This window comes from Tachysurus fulvidraco, chromosome 8, assembly GCF_022655615.1.
Source record: "Tachysurus fulvidraco isolate hzauxx_2018 chromosome 8, HZAU_PFXX_2.0, whole genome shotgun sequence".
In the NCBI taxonomy this organism is placed as follows: Eukaryota; Metazoa; Chordata; class Actinopteri; order Siluriformes; family Bagridae; genus Tachysurus; species Tachysurus fulvidraco.
In genome coordinates, this window is record NC_062525.1 from 1,655,748 (window position 1) to 1,673,239 (window position 17,492).

General features: G+C 39.1%; 1 protein-coding gene across 4 annotated transcripts in view; it reads left to right on the forward strand.

Moving 5' to 3' along the window:
* LOC113652129 (legumain-like) overlaps nucleotides 1–16,201 on the forward strand; it is a 51,653-nt gene extending 35,452 nt beyond the window's left edge. For 2 of the 4 annotated variants that reach the window (XM_047817806.1, XM_047817808.1), the window contains 11 exons: nucleotides 3,106–3,181; nucleotides 4,600–4,662; nucleotides 9,979–10,051; nucleotides 10,875–10,993; nucleotides 11,097–11,210; nucleotides 11,495–11,704; nucleotides 12,722–12,877; nucleotides 13,050–13,117; nucleotides 13,208–13,229; nucleotides 14,555–14,594; nucleotides 15,208–16,201. In XM_047817806.1, the coding sequence (XP_047673762.1) occupies nucleotides 3,106–3,181; nucleotides 4,600–4,662; nucleotides 9,979–10,051; nucleotides 10,875–10,993; nucleotides 11,097–11,210; nucleotides 11,495–11,704; nucleotides 12,722–12,877; nucleotides 13,050–13,117; nucleotides 13,208–13,229; nucleotides 14,555–14,594; nucleotides 15,208–15,665 (1,399 nt within the window). In that variant the 3' untranslated portion in view covers nucleotides 15,666–16,201. Of the gene's footprint in view, nucleotides 1–3,105; nucleotides 3,182–4,599; nucleotides 4,663–9,978; nucleotides 10,052–10,874; nucleotides 10,994–11,096; nucleotides 11,211–11,494; nucleotides 11,705–12,721; nucleotides 12,878–13,049; nucleotides 13,118–13,207; nucleotides 13,934–14,554; nucleotides 14,595–15,207 lie in introns of those variants that run through there. The other 2 variants (XM_047817807.1, XM_047817809.1) reach the window with 2 other exon arrangements.
* The last annotated feature ends 1,291 nt before the right edge of the window (nucleotides 16,202–17,492 follow it).

Consider the following 17,492-nt stretch of genomic DNA (forward strand, 5'->3'; position numbering starts at 1 on the left):
CTTTGTGTGTTTGTTCTTCTCTCTTTTTTCCCTGCTCTTGCTTGGCTTGTGTGAGCAGCTTTTCCGCATGCAGAGCATGTTGTTCGATAAGGCTCAGCTTTCCAGTGTCCCACGTGATGCATAGGCTTTTCACCTTGTCAGATATTTCCGGAATCAGTCCATTCATGAAACTGTTTCTCAAATGCGCCTCGTATGCGGTCACTACCCCCTCACTCATATTCTCGGGGGCAGTAAGGCCGCTGTGCGCGTTGTGTACTTCCGTGAGGCGATGAAGATATTGCGCAACTGTCTCGCTGCCTCTTGTTTGCACAGCACAATCTTTGTCATATCCATCTTCACTGGAAAAGCTTCATAACACGCTTCACGTAATTCCGTTACGAAGTTATAGTACGTCGCATTCCTCCCGCTCTCATGATCTGGATGTCTCATGCACAGATTTTCATCCGGCCATTCATACTTAATCCGCGTTATGTCAGATGCTAGTTTTCTTCCCAGCAGGCGCCTCAGTTCAAGAGAGGTGGGACGAAATTCTTTGCAGAAACGTTCCAACTCCACACCAAACTTTTTCCCCCCCACTTCTCTCGGGTCAGGGAGGTGCTCATGAGCATGCTCAATGTCCTTTAGTGTCCACGGACGGTGTACTAACATAGGGTCTCCATCCGGCCCTGCTACTTCCACCATGGGCATTGTAATCACACTCTGAAGTTTCTCGTTGACCTCTGGAATCGAAGCCTCTTCTCTGACAGGTTCAAGATCCGTAGTCTCCTTTTGCTTGTCTTTCTGGCGTGTACGATCCGCGATCTGTGGAGAGGGTGGGTCAGCCTTAACTGCCTTCGGTGGAGGCAGTGGACTCTCCTTCGGCTCCACACGAGCTGGCTCCGGATCTGCGCACACCTGTCGACATGACGCAGCCGCTGCCAGACGTGGTCGAGGAGGCGGTCCATCCAGGTCAGGATCATCTGAAAAAGACTTAAGACACTGGAGACTTTGTGAGTTACTTATTGTACTTTGTGTATTCTGTACATATTGTATAGATGCTCTCTTTGGAGTACATTGTGCTTTTTGAAACCTTTTTTCAGCCTCTAACTTCCACAAGTGAAAAGCTGTCCAGTTTATTTCTACCCTGCTCTTCTTCTTCTTCCCAACATTATCTCTTTCCATTTGGGTCAGGTTACCTTTCAGCAAATCTAACTGCTTCAAGCTAAAACTGCCGCCATCTGGGAAGCCACACTCCGTCACCCACCGCAGCAATTGTGACACAGAATCAGGACCATAATTATTTCTCATATAATTCACATTAGGTCCAGTGACACACACTGGGTTTTTATTGAGCATGCTCTTAGAAATACTGTTGCCCATGACTATCTTAGTTTATTGTTGACAGTCTCTGCACCAGAAAGCCTGTGCTATGTGTGTGTGTTATCTTTTGTTTTGGCCTTTTCTCTTTTCCCCAAACCTGCTTTGCTCTCCGGAGAGTCTACACCGAGCTCGTCAGCTCTTAGCGGCGGGTTTTCTCAAAACCTCGCAAACAAGACACCTTTAGCACCTAATCCCAGATTAGTGCCGTGCTTTACTTTTGTATTTTAGGCCTTGCACTAGGTGCCTATCCAGGTCACTGACCTGTCGACAGATCCAGGTTTAAATCCTGTCTTTACAGCACTTTCTACACAGAGACAACCAACAATATTCACTATTCAACACTAATGAATTCAACTATGGTTTTCAAAATAAAACCCTTACAACTTTAGCAGATTAATCAGTGTTCTTTAACACAAATAAAAATAGATTCTCTCACCTTCCACACATCCAAGTACTTTTGATTCCAGCGTTGAGGTGGCTCACGGTGAACTCCCGAGTCCTCTCATGCTCATAGCCAATTTTGCGGTCGAGGTGAAGTTAACAGCCTTCAAGGCTCGAGCGCTGCAAGCCTCCCCGGGAATCCCCGAAGTTGACTCTCAAACGCGGAATCCTGCCGACAACGCCAGCCTGTTGTGGAAGTTTTGAGGTTCGAGAGAATTAAAGCATAAAATATCACACCAAGAGTATAAAGGTGTTGTGGAAGTTTTGAGGTTCGAGAGAATTAAAGCATAAAAATATCACACCAACAGGCACGGGCAAGAGTATAAAGGTTTTCACGGTTTATTGTTTTCAGCTTTGCAGAAGGACCCAACACTCTACGTGTAAAATCAGAGAGGAAGGGCCACCATTATTGATAACACCAGCATTTCATAGACAGGAAGAAAATAAACCGGACATGTAAAACCAAAACATCATCCACCATTGGCTTAGAAGCATCGCCTGTTCATCTTCTGACCAAGCTAATCCCACGGGAACAGAAAAGGTCTCATGGGAAAGCTCTGATTAAATGCAGTTTTAAAAAGAAACAACTGAAATCTCTAGTCACAATAACTACCAGCCATGGGAAATACAGAAGCCTAGAAGGACAGATTCATGTGTTCTTCTCTAAAGTAAAAATTTCCACTACAAAGGTTTCCCGGTTTATTGCGTTCAGCTTTGCAGAAGGACCCAACACTCTACGTATAAAATCAGAGAGGAAGGGCCTCGATTATTGATAACATCAGGATTTTATAGACAGGAATAAAATGAAACAGGACATGTAAAACCAAAACATCATCCACCATTGGCTTAGAAGCATCGCCTGCTCAACTTCTGACCAAACTAATCACACAGGAACCAGCCATGGGAAATACAGAAGCCTAGAAGGACAGATTCATGTGAACATCTCTAAAGTAAAAATTTCCACTACAATTATTTTTAGACATTTGGGGCAAACTCTCCTCTGCTTTACCAGTTTTTGAGACTTTCCAGTGGTGTAAATATTGTAATAAGCCCTTCTGGGTTCCCTTCTTGAGCTCACCAGTGATTTTTTCAAGGTTTTGTGTGATTTTTCAGCCTAATGATGGTCTGTAGAAAGTTAACAGCAACAGATTCCAAATACAAATCTTTCACTTAAAATCAGCTCCAAACCTTCTGTTTATTCTAGTAGACATTAAAAATAACAATAAATCTGTCCAAATACATGAGTGTATATGATGAGTGTGAAAATACACTGACTTTTATTATTTTTATTATCTTCTCTTTCAGTGGTAAAAATGATACTGTGTTCGTCTACTTATCAGACCATGGAGGTCCTGGTATCTTTGGATTTCCAAGTTCCACAGTAAGTTCAGTAAATTATCTCTTTCTCTACTGTATTTAGAGTTGAGTGCTTGTAATGAGGATTAAGCTGCATTCTGGATCAGATAAAGAAGTTGGATGGTGTTCAGAGACAGACCTCCTGATATTGTAGAGTAGAAATCATTATTCTTTAGTGATGTGAAGTAAGAACAGAAGCTAGTTGTCCAGAGTTGTGTAAAGTGACAGAGGTTGGGGTTTAGCAGTCTAAGGTCCAGGAAGAGGTGATGATCTAGATGTCTAAAACTGTCCTTTATATTTAAGAAAAATCTGATAACATTGTTAGCATGAAGAACAAGACAATTGTAAAAAAAAATAAAATAAAATAAAAAAAATTGTTGAATTTGTGATTTAAACAAAAGTTTGCAAAAGCACTTAGCTGAGCGCCGTTACAGTTGTGCTCAAAAGTTTCCATACTTTCCATATTTCCATATTCGGTGCCTTGCTCAAGGGCACCCAGTTGTGGCCGGCCCGAGACTCGAACCCCCAACCTTAGGGTTAGGAGTCAGATTCTCTTGTCTTGTACTTTGTATCATTGTCATGATGGAACATCTCAGATTGTCCCATGTGCAGCTTTCATGCTTTAGAATGCAAATTGCCAGTATTCTCTTATAACATGCTGCATTCATCTTGTCATCAGTGTATCCTCACTCCACTGTTCCCCTGGAGCTCACACAGCCCCAAAACTTTAGAGATCCATCTCCATGCTTTACAGTAGGGATGGTGTACTGTTCACCATAGACCTTGTTGACTCCTCTTCAAACATAGTAGTTTATGGTTGTGACTATAATGTTCAGTTGTGGTCTCAGCACTCAACATAGCTCTGCTCCAGAAGCTGTTAATCTTGTCTAGATTCTCTCTGGTGTACTGAAGGAGGATCTTTTTGTGGCATGGGTGCAGTAACTGCTTGCTCCTGACAACTCAACCATACAGGTCATTTGTGTTCAAGTCCCTCCTTTTCTTGCTCCTTGAAATGCCACTATTTTCCAGAGAAGCCTGTATTTGTTTGTGGGTTTTTATTTGCATCCAGAACAATTACATTATTTCACAAATGTAAATCAATTTATAACTTTTTTTTTAATGCATTTTTCTGAATCTTTTTGAGGTTATTCAGTCTCTCAATGTTAAAATAAATCTACCATTAAAATTATAAACTGTACAAATGTACGAAATCAGCAGGGGATCAAATATTTTTGCAATATTATGTATGCGATAATTAATGACTTTCATGTTGACATTAATTACAGTCATGTTTTATTTTCTTTCAATTTCGTTCAGGGTATGCAAACATTTTAGCACAACTATATGAATAATGAAGGAAATGGACACAAGAAGTCTCTATATATTAAGGACCATATAATACTGAGATCAGGATTAGTAATAATCAGATGTTTTCTGTTACAGCTTTATGCACATGACCTCATTGAAACAGTGACAGCAATGTCACAGGCAGGCAAATTTTCAAAGGTATGTATTTTACAGCATCTATAAATTTGTTTAAATATATTATTTCTATTTCATATTTCTGTTTTCTGTTGCGAGATATAATAGATTACAAATATCACAGATTGCACCATAGTTCTGTTGAGTTCCCTTTCGAGAAAACTCGATGCTGCGTCATGGCTGAGGCTATGGGAACGCTTCTTTGAGGAGGTGGTGTCTAAAGCTCTGTGAGCACACATGCCTATTTAAAATTAACGTCTGTTGAGGCAGTGTGTCAGCTCTGGTCATGGAGGTTGCAGGTTAAGTTAGTGAAAAATGAAGGAAGGACGGGTGAGCCGCTTCGCTAACTCTGATATCTTCGCTTCGACCCTGGGAGCTCACTTTACGATTTCTCTTGACTTGAACAAAGAACTATTATTGCACTTTGTCCCTAAGCTCAATACGCACTTGGTTGTCTGTACTCCAGTCAAGCTCCTGGCTTTAATTTTTCCGCTTCGGTTTTGGGAACTCACTTTGTCGATTTCTCAAAACTTGTGTGTGGATTTATTATTAATTTATTTTTCTACATCGGACTCTGAGGAGCTTGATGTGGTCAATGAGGAGCAAGCAGCAGTTGGATGGCCACCGCATTCTCTGTTTTTCGACTAGCTCCTGGAGGTGATCACACATGCTGTTACGAAGCTTAGCTTAGACTGCTTCTATTGTATGAAAGGTTAGCGTTTTCTGCTCTGAGCTTCATAAATGCTACCGCCTTCCACCTCCATGCATGTGCATCTCCATTTTGCAGACCGCTACACTGTGGTGTTGAGGCTGTGTAATGACACATAGTCTGCCTCCTTATTCTCCTCAGCCTTTTACGGAAGGCCTACAATTCTGTAGGTTAAGCTGGTGCGGTGGGTTTTGCGTACCAAGCTGACCTGCTAAATGAGATTATTTTTGGTCTCTCACTTTCTGCGTGGTGTCAGGCAGCTGAGACCTTCCGGCAGACAATGCCTTCCTTCCTAGTACCTCTCTGTGGGAGGAGAGGGAGATTTGCAGGCCGTGTTGATCACCCCTGCCTGCCTAGAATTTGCACCCCAGTGCAGCATATGTTCCTAAGGTGCCCAGAATGGCGGGTTGTCCAATCATCCTGCAGGTCTACTGTTTCCTGCTCCATGAGTCAACGGAACAGGAAGGCTGCATTTGCTTTGCCCAGTAAATCCTCTCCGCACACCTTTATCAGGTTCTATAACCAGGACCTGGACCTCACTCCAGGGTTCCAAGTCCTCTAGGGCTATTGATATTCTATTCCCTCGAAAAGGAACTACACCAGGTTACGTATGTAACCCGGTTTCCTGAGAAAGGAATGAGACACTGTGTCACAGGCCATGCCCCGGGCATCCACTCGTGCTTCCTTCAGACAAATAAAAGCTGGAGTAATGTGTGGTAGATGCTGTTATATAGCCTTGCTGGCACGTAATCACTTCCTCACATGTCCTTCCCAAGCCATTAAATTGGCATGTGTGCACACAGTGCTTCAGACACCACTTCCTCAAAGAAGCATCTTTAATTCATCTGTATGTTAAAATATACAGTTTCAATAGATATGTAAAATAACCCAAACACCCACAGCTCTTACTGTAAAAATCCTACAAAAATTCCTTAATAATGTTTTAAGAAATAACAGATAATTATCATGGTCATGGACAGGCATTATATATTTTAAATACAATTAAAATCTAATAATAATAATAATACATTTTATTTAAAGGCACCTTTCTAACACTCAAGGTCACCGTACAAAAGAAGAAGAAAAACAACAAAAAATATAGTTATACAATACTTACATAGAATATGCATTGGACCAACATTACAAATCATGATCTAGAATATGCTAAACTAAACAGATGAGTTTTAAGCTGAGATTTAAATGATGAAAGAGAATCAATATTACGGAGCTCAGATGGAAGTGAGTTCCAGAGCTGAGGTGCAGAGTAACTGAAAGCTCTGTTCCCCATCGTTACAAGACGGACAGAGGGAACAATGAAATGAGTGGAAGAAGAAGACCTAAGAGTGCGAGTTGGTTTTGGAGTATGAAGAAGATCAAGAAGATATGAAGGTGCAAGATTGTGGATAGCTTTAAATGTTAGAAGAAGAATTTTATACTTGATACGAAAATTAATGGGAAGCCAGTGTAGCTGTTCCAGAACAGGTGTAATATGATGGATAGGGGGGGTACGAGTGATAATACGGGCAGAAGAGTTTTGAACGAGTTGCAGCTTATGAAGGGTTTTCTGAGGAAGCCCAATAAGAAGAGAATTACAGTAGTCAAGCCGGGAGGTTACTAGACTGTGAATAAGAGTGGTGGTAGATTGAGTGGTGAGAAAGGAACGAAGTATGCAGCCCGAGTAACATTATTTACATGTGAGGTAAAAGAAAGGGTACTATCAAAGATGACACCAAGACTCTTAACCTGAGATGAGGGAGCTATGAGAGATTCATCAATGGAAATAAGAAAATTCGAAAATTTGTTAAGCACAGTTTTTGTGCCTATAAGGAGAAATTCTGTTTTATTGCTATTTAGTTTAAGAAAATTTGCTGAAAACCATGATTTTATGTCAATGGGACAATCAGAAAGAGCAGATGGAGGGAGTTTGGAATGTGGTTTTGTGGAAAGGTAGAGCTGGGTGTCAACCGCATAGCAATGAAACTTAACCTGATGTTTATGAAAAATATGACCAAGGGGTAAAAGGTAAGTAATAAATAACAAAGGGCCAAGAACAGAGCCCTGGGGAACACCAGAGGTAACGGAAACTACAGAAGAGGTGAATGATTTTAGTTGAACAAACTGTGTGCGATCAGAGAGATATGAATGAAACCATTTCAGAGGCATGTTGGTGATGCCAATAGTGGAAAGCCTGTCTAAAAGAATATCGTGGGAAATTGTATCAAAAGCTGCACTCAGATCAAGGAGAAGGAGGATGGATAGTAAACCAGAATCAGCTGCTATAAGCAAATCGTTTGTGCCTTTTAATAGAGCTGTTTCAGTGCTATGAAATGGGCGAAAACCAGATTGGAATTGTTCATATAGATTATTGCCAGACAAGTGGATATGAAGTTGAGCAGCAACAACTTTTTCCAAAATTTTAGAAATGAAAGGAAGATTAGAAATAGGACGAAAATGATTAAGGTTGTTGGTGTTACAGCAGCTGTTTTGAAAAGAGAAGGAACAACCCCAGTGGTAAGGGAAGAATAAATAATATCCATAATAAACTGGGACAGAGAGGAAGCAGTAGCCTTAACAAGGACAGTTGGTAAAGGATCAAGAACACAGGTTGAAGATTTAGATTGGTGAATAAGTTTTAAGATATCATCAATTGTGGGCAGAATAAACTCAGAGAACAATTGTGTAGGAACAGGTAGAACTGAGACACATGGAGTAGAAACAGGAGTGGCCATAAGTTGACGATGAATGCCTTCAATTTTTGAGGTAAAGAATGATGCTAAAGTATTGCAGAAATCAGATGAGTACAAATGAGAGGGAAGTGAGTCGGTGGGTGTTGTAAAATTTTTCATTAAGGAAAAAAGCTTTGAATTCCCTTCATTAGAACCAATTAAGCCAGAATAGTATGTAGATTTAGCTTTAGCAATAGTGTCTTTATAGTGAGACATATGTGCTGAGTACATTTCCTTGTGGACAGTAAGGCCAGTTCTTCTGAAAAGTCTCTCAAGCTGTCGTCCTTTTGCTTTTAATTGCCTGAGAAAAGGAGTGAGCCAGGGTGCAGTAACAGTAAATGAAACAGTCCTAGTCTTAACTGGAGCAAAAGTATTCAACAAATTATGGAGACTATTATTGTACTGAGAGACCAAATTATCTGGAGTGGAACAGCTGTCAGCCCTAGGAAGACTTGCAATGCTTAAAGACAAGTTGTCCAAATTAATGTCCTTGATTTTCCGGAATGATATAATACGTGAAGATTTTGATTTGAAGAGAGGAAGATCAACATTAAAGGACAGTAACAGATGATCAGTACATGGAAAAAAGTCTGCATTGAGGTTGCCTGGAGAGACACCTGAACAACAGATTAAATCCAAAGTATGTCCTTTAATATGCGTGGGAAAATTCACATGTTGCTGCAGTCCGAAGCTATCCAGACAAGATGTAAATTCTTTAGCAAGGTTGTTGTGAACATCATCCATGTGAATATTGAAATCCCCCACAAGAATTATATTTGGTGAAAGAGTAGTTATTTCATTCAAAAAAGCAGCAAAGTCAGGGATAAAATCCTTGTTAAATTTTGGTGGTCGATATACAGTGCTGATAATAGTTGGAGTAGATCCAGAGAGCCGACAAACTGCAGCCTCAAATGAGTGGGAGACAGAAACATTCACTGACATCAGTCTCCACTTCTCACGGTAGATTATCGCCAGACCTCCTCCTCGACCAGAATCACGTGGTTGAGAGATGTAAACAAACCCTGGCGGAATGGCGTCATTGAGTGCAATAAAGTCATTTTGTTGCTGCCATGTTTCGGACAAACAGAGAAAATCAATCTTGCGATTTGCAAGAAGATCCTGCACAAGATGCCCTTTACTCGTAAGAGAGCGGATGTTAAGAAGACCGAAACTGACAGTGCTGTTGTTGCTTGGTCTGGTAGCCGAGTTAGCCGAGTTAGCCAGGTTCGCCAGCACACGCTGACCGGCGCGGCGACCGGCGTTCCTTGGTGGGCGTCGAACAGCTGACCATAATGACTTTATATCACTTGATTTATTAAACCAGAAGTTCCGCCGAGAGCCACGATGAATATATTTCCGCCTAGGCAGATATAAGATGTCCGGATGAGCAAGCAGTACAGGAGGTATTGAGTCATATAAACACGGACGGAAACTCAAAAGTTCAGCAGCAGAGTATTGAAACAGTACTGCGGACTGTACAAGATGCAGTACAGTCCAGGCAAGTACAAGCCATAAGCAATAGATCCTCATTGTAGTCTATGTAGTGTATATGATGTTTAATTATTGTTATCGGGGAGAGAAGCGGCAGCCAAGACGCGCCAGCGTTCACTCTAACCCGTGAGCGGACTCAAAATTCAAAAAAGGGACAATCTCTACAATTTTCCAGCATTCTGATGTTTGATGTGAACATTAACTGAAACTCTTGACCTGTAAATGGGTAATTTTATATATTAGACATATATTATTATATTATTTACATACTGCCTCATGATTGGCTGATTAGATTATTACCTGAATGTGTAGGTGTACACGTGTCCCTAAACAAGTGTGTGGTGATGACTGGAAAATCTCATGTTTGTGAAGCTCACAATCAGAATTTGTTTAAATCCTGGTCCATGTTTGTAGATGGTGATTTATATAGAATCGTGTTGTTCTGGATCAATGGTGGAGAAGCTGAATGAGCTGAACATCAGCAACGGTTAGTACAATTTATTTAAATAAAAATGAGTAGTTTTTTTTATTATTTTTATTATTCTCATATGTCTAAAAGTCTGTTAATCTAGCGTCACGGGTTGCAAGCCAATGATCTCTGTGCCCATCCCAATCCCAGATCAATATGGAGAATTGATTCAGGAAGGGAATCTGGTGTAAAACGTGTCAAATTTAAACATGAGCGTCGTCAGTGTGAATTCCATTCCAGATCAGTCAAGTCCCAGATTAACAATGACCACCAAATTGGGCTACTGTTGGATGAGAAAGAGGAGATGAAAGATAGAAAAGAAGACCAAGTGGTGGAAGTTGAAAAAGGAAGAATGTCATGAGGAATTCAGAGACAGGCTTTGAGTGGTCAGGAAGAGCTTCCAGATGACTGAGAAACTACAACAGAAATGATCAGGGATCATAGAGATGGAGGTAGCAGAGATGATGATGTTGAGGTTCTCTTTAAGAGTGACGAGGATGGACAGGATTAGGAACGAGAACATCAAAGGGACAGCTCAGGGTGCCTGTTTTGGGGACAAGGACAGAGACTAGATTGAGATGGTTTGGACATGTACAGAGGAGATGGTTATATTGGTAGAAGGATGTTGGAGATGTAGCTGCCAGGTAAGAGGTCAAGAGGAAGACGAAAGAGGAGATTTGTGGATGTGTTGAATGAGGACATGAAGGTAATTGGTGCGAGAGTAGAGGATGCTGAGAATAGAGTTAGGTGGAGACTGATGATTCACTGTGGAGACCACTAACAGGAGAAGCCAAAAGTAGAAGAAGAAGAAGTCTAAAAGTCTTTTATCTTTTTCTTTCAGTGTATGCAGTTTCTTCATGCAAGCCTGATGAAAACAGCTATGGTCTTTATATGGACAAAAAATTAAACGCTTGTCTTTCTGATGTCTTCACTCATTGCTGGCTACAACACACTAAGACCGTTAGTGTTATATACAGTAGATGAATACACATATGAATATATATGGAAATAGAAATTTGGAACTATTTATTCATTTGTTTTTATTCTTTTCTTCTTTCTAAAGGTAAGACTTAACACAACTACATTTGGAGATCAGTTTTCCTACCTGAAAGAAAAAGTCAGTGAGGCTGCGAGACGTGCTGGAGTGTCTCAGACGCCTTGTAACTACGGTGACATGGTATGTTTTATATATATTTATATAGTATTTTAAAGCCTTAGTCATTTCACTATGAATGGATGGCCAATTAGTCAATAAAGTGAAGTATTACTTTAAAAAAAACTTAAACATTGGGTCACTAAAAACAAATTCAACTAATAAGTAAATGATTTACCATTGCAAAGGTTTGTGTTTTATCAGTAAAACGAATCTTACAGTATGATTCAACATTTAAACCCAGACTGTATTTTATTTTATTTAGTGAAATGTTAATGTCTATTTTATTCTCTCTCAACATTATTTAGAACATAGCTAATGTAATGTTGAGTGAACTCCTTGGTGAATCACCTGCCCCTGTCACGAGAGCTGGATCAGTCCCACCTACTGACTTCACAGTGTCTGACGTGATAGACACTACAGAAATTCCACTGCTAATAAAGGCAAACAGGATTGCAAATGAAAAGGACCCTAAAACAAGAGAGATCCTGGAAAGCCAATATGATGATCTTGTACGAGTGAGTAAACCACTTCCACTTCTCTGAACTGCAGTTTATTTAAAGTTCTTCATTCTGAATAGAAATATGAAGGAAACATGAACATAATAAACTGTGTGATGTTACAGTGAAATATTCAGTTCAGTTTTATTTGTGTAGAACTGTTAACATTGGAGATTGTAATAAGATTGCAGATTTACAGAAATCTAGAAATATTTATGAATTTAGTGATGAAGTAACACCAAGTCCCTAAAGTGTTTAATTCCTATAACACAACAGAAACTTTACAATGATTACATTTCCTTTATTTGGTAATTGACACCATACTGTCAGTTTAAAATAACATTTAATATCTATTAGTTAGTTAGTTAGTTCTCAGCACTAATAAACAGTCTCCAGCCTCTCAAAAAAAATCATTAACAAGAAACGATGAAGAAGTGCAGCGTAAGGAAGCTGCTCCAGCAACTATTACACAATTTTTTTAATCAAAGTCTGCAAACCAAATACTAAGCCCCGCCCACACCTGCTACATACAGGTGACATTTGTTATGGAGATGAGCTCGGGTCACGTATCCAGATAAAAGTGTGTGTGTGTGTGTGTGTGTGTGTGTGTGTGTGTGTGTGTGTGTGTGTGTGTGTGTGTGTGTGTGTGTGTGTGTGTGTGTGTGTGTGTGTGTGTGTGTGTGTGTGTGTGTGTGTGTGTGTGTGTGTGAGATCCTCACCACACTATACCCTCAGGTCTGTTGTCCATTCACAAACTGGTGCTCGACCACGCCTTGATTTCAAGAATTAACATCAAATATTAATGACATTAATGACATTTAGCCCTGGGGTTTAAATAGAAAAGGTGCAGCATCACCTGGTCACTGCAGGTTAATGAGGAACTTGTGACATTACAATAGTGTTAAAAATGACAGTTTACTGATGAATTACACATTAACACAAATAAAACAGGGTTAGGGTTCTGTATTAGATATTAAATTTATAGATTGGATATTAATGCTGTACTAATATTGTGTATGATGATTACATTTGTAGAAGAGGAAGACTATGGATGAAGCACTGAAGAAGATTGAAATGCGACTGAAAGGCCAACAAACTCTGGCGGAAAAACATGAGGTGACTCGTACGTACCTGCTCAAAGACGTGGCTGAACATTTTAAGAACAATCTCTTCAACTGGGAAAAGGAGCCAGTGAGTTAACATGATTTATTTAATTAACAAACACGACCTGGAGTTTAATGGATTAGGAACATAAAGGTTAGTGAAAAAAGAAACAGTAGGTGCAATAGTCAATATTAATCATCTCTCTCTCTCTCTCTCTCTCTCTCTCTCTCTCTCTCTCTCTCTCTCTCTCTCTCTCCAGGATGTTGTCACTCATCTACATTTCCAGGTTCTGGTGAATCTGTGTGAGTCTGGGCTGAAGGTTGAGAGGTATGTGATGGCTTCATCTGTATTTTAGAGTAACTGGAATTTATTCATATTTTTATTTGTTTTTCTAATTTCTGTGTTTGATTCCATCAGCATCAACAAAGCCATTACTCATGTAAGTAAGGAGATTTATTTCTAAAGAAAACACACAAGTCTTCAGTCATCTGATTTCATTCTCTTTTTTTCTTAAATATCATACTGATGTCTTTCAGATTTTTTAACCTTTTTAGAGCTTTTTGTTCTAAAAGGATTTAAATATTAGGATATAAATATGTATTTGTAATGGAAAATCATGAGTCAGTTTTAAATAATTAATAATTAAAAATTAATTTCTGAATTTTAATTGTTAAATTTGTTGCATATTTAGCAACAACACAGTTAAAGTACAGTACAGAATCATGTGGCACATTTTACCATCTAGAGTTTAAGTCTAATAATTTTCCATCATATTAATCACTATATTTTAAAATCACTATAATTCATCTTAGGGTTTCTGACTATGCAGATTTGTAGGTCAGGTTAGTAAAGTTTCATCATGTGTACTATTACTGACAGTGAGAGCTCAGTTCAATCTTCATTTGATTTGTTTATTAAAATGATTCTACAGCAGTGTGCTGCAGTTCCTCTCCTGACCACTGGGGGGATTCTCTTGTCTTTCTTCTTTATTTGCTTGTGTTGATTTTAATTGTACCCAAATCTCCGGTTTCCTCCCCCGGTCCAAAGACATGCATGGTAGGTTGATTGGCATCTCTGGAAAATTGTCCGTAGTGTGTGAGTGTATGAGAGTGTGTGCCCTGTGTTGGGTTGGCACTCCATCCAGGGTGTATCCTGCCTCGATGCCCGATGACGCCTGAGATAGGCACAGGCTCCCCGTGACCCGAGAAGTTCGGGTAAGTGGTAGAAAATGAATGAATGAATGAATGAATGGCGAAATAATAAACAAATCAAGTTTCATGTTTCCTTTGTCGTGTCCATAAAGATAAGCGGTAGAAAATGATTGAGTGAGTGAGAGTGTACCCAAATCTATATGATTGTGATGATTTACATATTATAACTGTGTGACATGTAAATGTGTTGTTCTGAGAATATGATCACTAAGGGCCTTTTTGCACCTGGTCACCTTTCTCTGATCCGATAGCTATCTGATTTATTAAAACTGTCCCATTTACATCAGGCCACATAAATGCGTCTCGGCGAATCGGATATCAATCCGATCTTTTTACTCCCGCCCAAAATGCTATTTGGTGTGTTAAATCAGACACTAAACTAAATACTACATTAAACGTCAGCTAAAACTACTGTACCTGATGACCCACCGCCGATTCTCTTTTAATAATATCCTCATCTTTCTTTCAACACATAAACACCAAAGTGTGCTTGATCATTCAACAATACGATGTCATGACCATCCGTTTTATTTGATTCTCCTGATTTCTGCAGGTCGCGAATTCTCCTTCATTGCGCTCAAACCACTTCCCAGGTAATGTTACTTGAATGTAATGATCAAATATGAACATTTAGAATCTCGCAAAACCCTGAAAGCCTGCAGAAATCACCCACTCAGAAAGCGGACTGGCTCCATCTCCATAGCAACGGATGCTGAGGTTCATGGGTAATGCGGGCGTCCGCGTTTGCGATTGGGTGATTTCTGCAGCCGCAAATTTATGTTTTGGATTCTCTCTGAATTTGAAGCATCATATCATTCTGATCACATCATCACTGTCATTAAATATCACCTACAGTAGAATTATGAGAAGATGCTTAAAGTTACAGCTTCACCTCTGAAAGCTCTGACACTGGAGACTCCCTACACAAATGTTAAATAAACATGTTTATCATATCAAAATTTTGCTCATGGTTTTTAATCCATAGATGTGAAGAGTCCTCTGTACAAGTTTATGTTAATGCACTGTTGCTATTTGTAATATCATATTAGAACAAGTCCTTTACTATAATCCTGAGCTACTGACAGAGCTGCTGTTACAGAGAATTAATCATCTCCTTCTGATCAATAAGAATCCAGAACTCAATAACAGTGTGATGTAAATCAATTTCATTTTTATTTTAATCTTTTATTATTTCTAAATATATAGCAGTCACTGGAGCACAGGGCGTCCTCGAGATAATTGATAACTTCGACAGAAAAGGAAACGCATATGCTGATGGTCTGTATGCAGAAAAGAAGACGTACGCTAGTGCTTCTGAAAATAAACCTGGGAAGCGCATTCGTAAATCTGGAGCCAAATATCAGGCTGGTGTAGGACGAGTTGGAGCAGCGTGGAGCGTATTTGCTGTCGAAGCTAACTGTCCAAATGTTTCTGCTGAGGCTATGGCTAATGTCCTGGAAGGAAGAGCCATGGCTGCAGCGGAGCTTGTAAGTGTATCAGCTGTAGCTGGTCCAGTACAATTAAAGCTGGGCCTTGGGCTTGATACTGGTGTGAGTCTTGGCCCAGCTAAATTTGAATTAAAGATTCTAGGGACTGGAGTGTCATTTGGCAGCACAATGGGAATTTCACTTTTTGGAAGTGAGTTTAAACTAAAACTATTTTGAAGTTAAACTGGATTAATTTACACAAGACACAAATGACTTATAAACAGGTTGTACTTCTTAGTCCTTGTGTGAGGAACCAGTTCACTTCATTCTACACTTGTGATGGGATGTTCGTTTCTTTTCCCCTGAACCGGTTCTTTTAACCGGACAGTTCGATTTAATGAACCAGTTCAAAAATCCAGTTCACCAGTTCTTTTCCGTCCTGACATAATGACGTCATTCACAATGACGTAATGACGTAAATTCCATCATCCCGTTCACTAAAAAGAACCGGTTCAAAAGAACGATTCATTCACGAACTGCCGGCAGATATTAATATAATCATTTTAACACATTCGAAAAGTTCTTTGTAATCATAACTTTAGTTGAATACGTTTCTTACATTTATGTATTGCAACTAAAACATCAAGTACAGGCATTGATGTGTAAACGTGGATTTTTTACGTGTCTTAAAGATATAAAGTTAATAAACTAATTGTAAACTTACAAAAAGCGGCATATAAAAATACAGACTAACCTGCACAACAGTCAATAGTAAAATTAACTGACATATATTGAGTGAACAGTTGAATGATTTTTTTATTTTTTTTTTTTTATAAAAATGTTTAATAGTCTATGACTAGTTACTATGCATATCCCAATATGTATAATTTGCTCTGAAATTTCACGCATGCGCAGCATCAACAGTATGTCGGACGCGTCCGAAACAGTTCTCAGTTCAGTGTGCTGATGATTCGCTGTATCAGTTCATCGGTTCTCGGACAGCGAATGCTGTATCGGCTCAGTAATTCACACATGCGCAGTATCAACAGCTCGAGCTCACAGTTCTCTCAGCACAACATATCTCAGTTCAGTGTACAGGAGTTACATATAACTCCGGGATATTAGTTTATTTAGAGTCGGACAGACTGTCAGACATGACCAAAAGAGTAACTTTAGTAACTTGTGGATCAGCGCTGACTCAAGACGCGAACTGTTTAGAACGAATCAGTCCGATTTGGTGAACCGGTTCATCCAGTTCACTGAAAAGAACCGGTTCAAAAGAACGATTCGTTCACGAACTTGCCATCACTATTCTACATATCTCTGAATCACAACATTTGCAAATCCTCCAACCACAAGCTATGGTTAAAGTTACAGAAATCACATTTTTCTTTATTCTGATATTTAATGGAATGTTAACTGAAGATCTTGACATGTATCTGCAATAGTGTGTGTAAGAGTAAGATGACATGGATTCACACTGTTAAATGGATATAAGGTTACACTCTGTTTCACTGTCTAATTAAGTACAGTTTTTTTTATTCAGTCCATGCTTTCACTCAATTTTATATTTTTATAGAATATATAAGAATCTTTATTTATCTTTATATACACATTGTGAACTAAATATATAAATCTAATAATAATCTTGAATTAAACTATTAATCTTAATTATTCTTTATAATAACCTTCTGTTCTATGTTTTTGTTCTGTAAAGCTGCTTTGAGACAATGTCAATTGTAAAAAGCGCTATACAAATAAACATGAATTAAATTGAATTGAATATGGCTCTAAAATATAAATATGTGAAGATATACAAATTGGGCCCAATTAGCCATTTTCTCTCCCCGGTGTCGTGTGACTCGTTTGTGTTACAAGGTGTCAGGTGTGAATGAGGAGCAAGTGTATTAAGACCATAAACACTGACAGTGGATAATAAATCATTATAAACACCTAGAGTGGGATTATAAATCATTGTAAACATTGTAAAGTGTTTTAAACTTGTGGTATCTTAAGTATGTAACCTAGTGAACCAGCATTGATGTATCCAATGATAGCGATTTA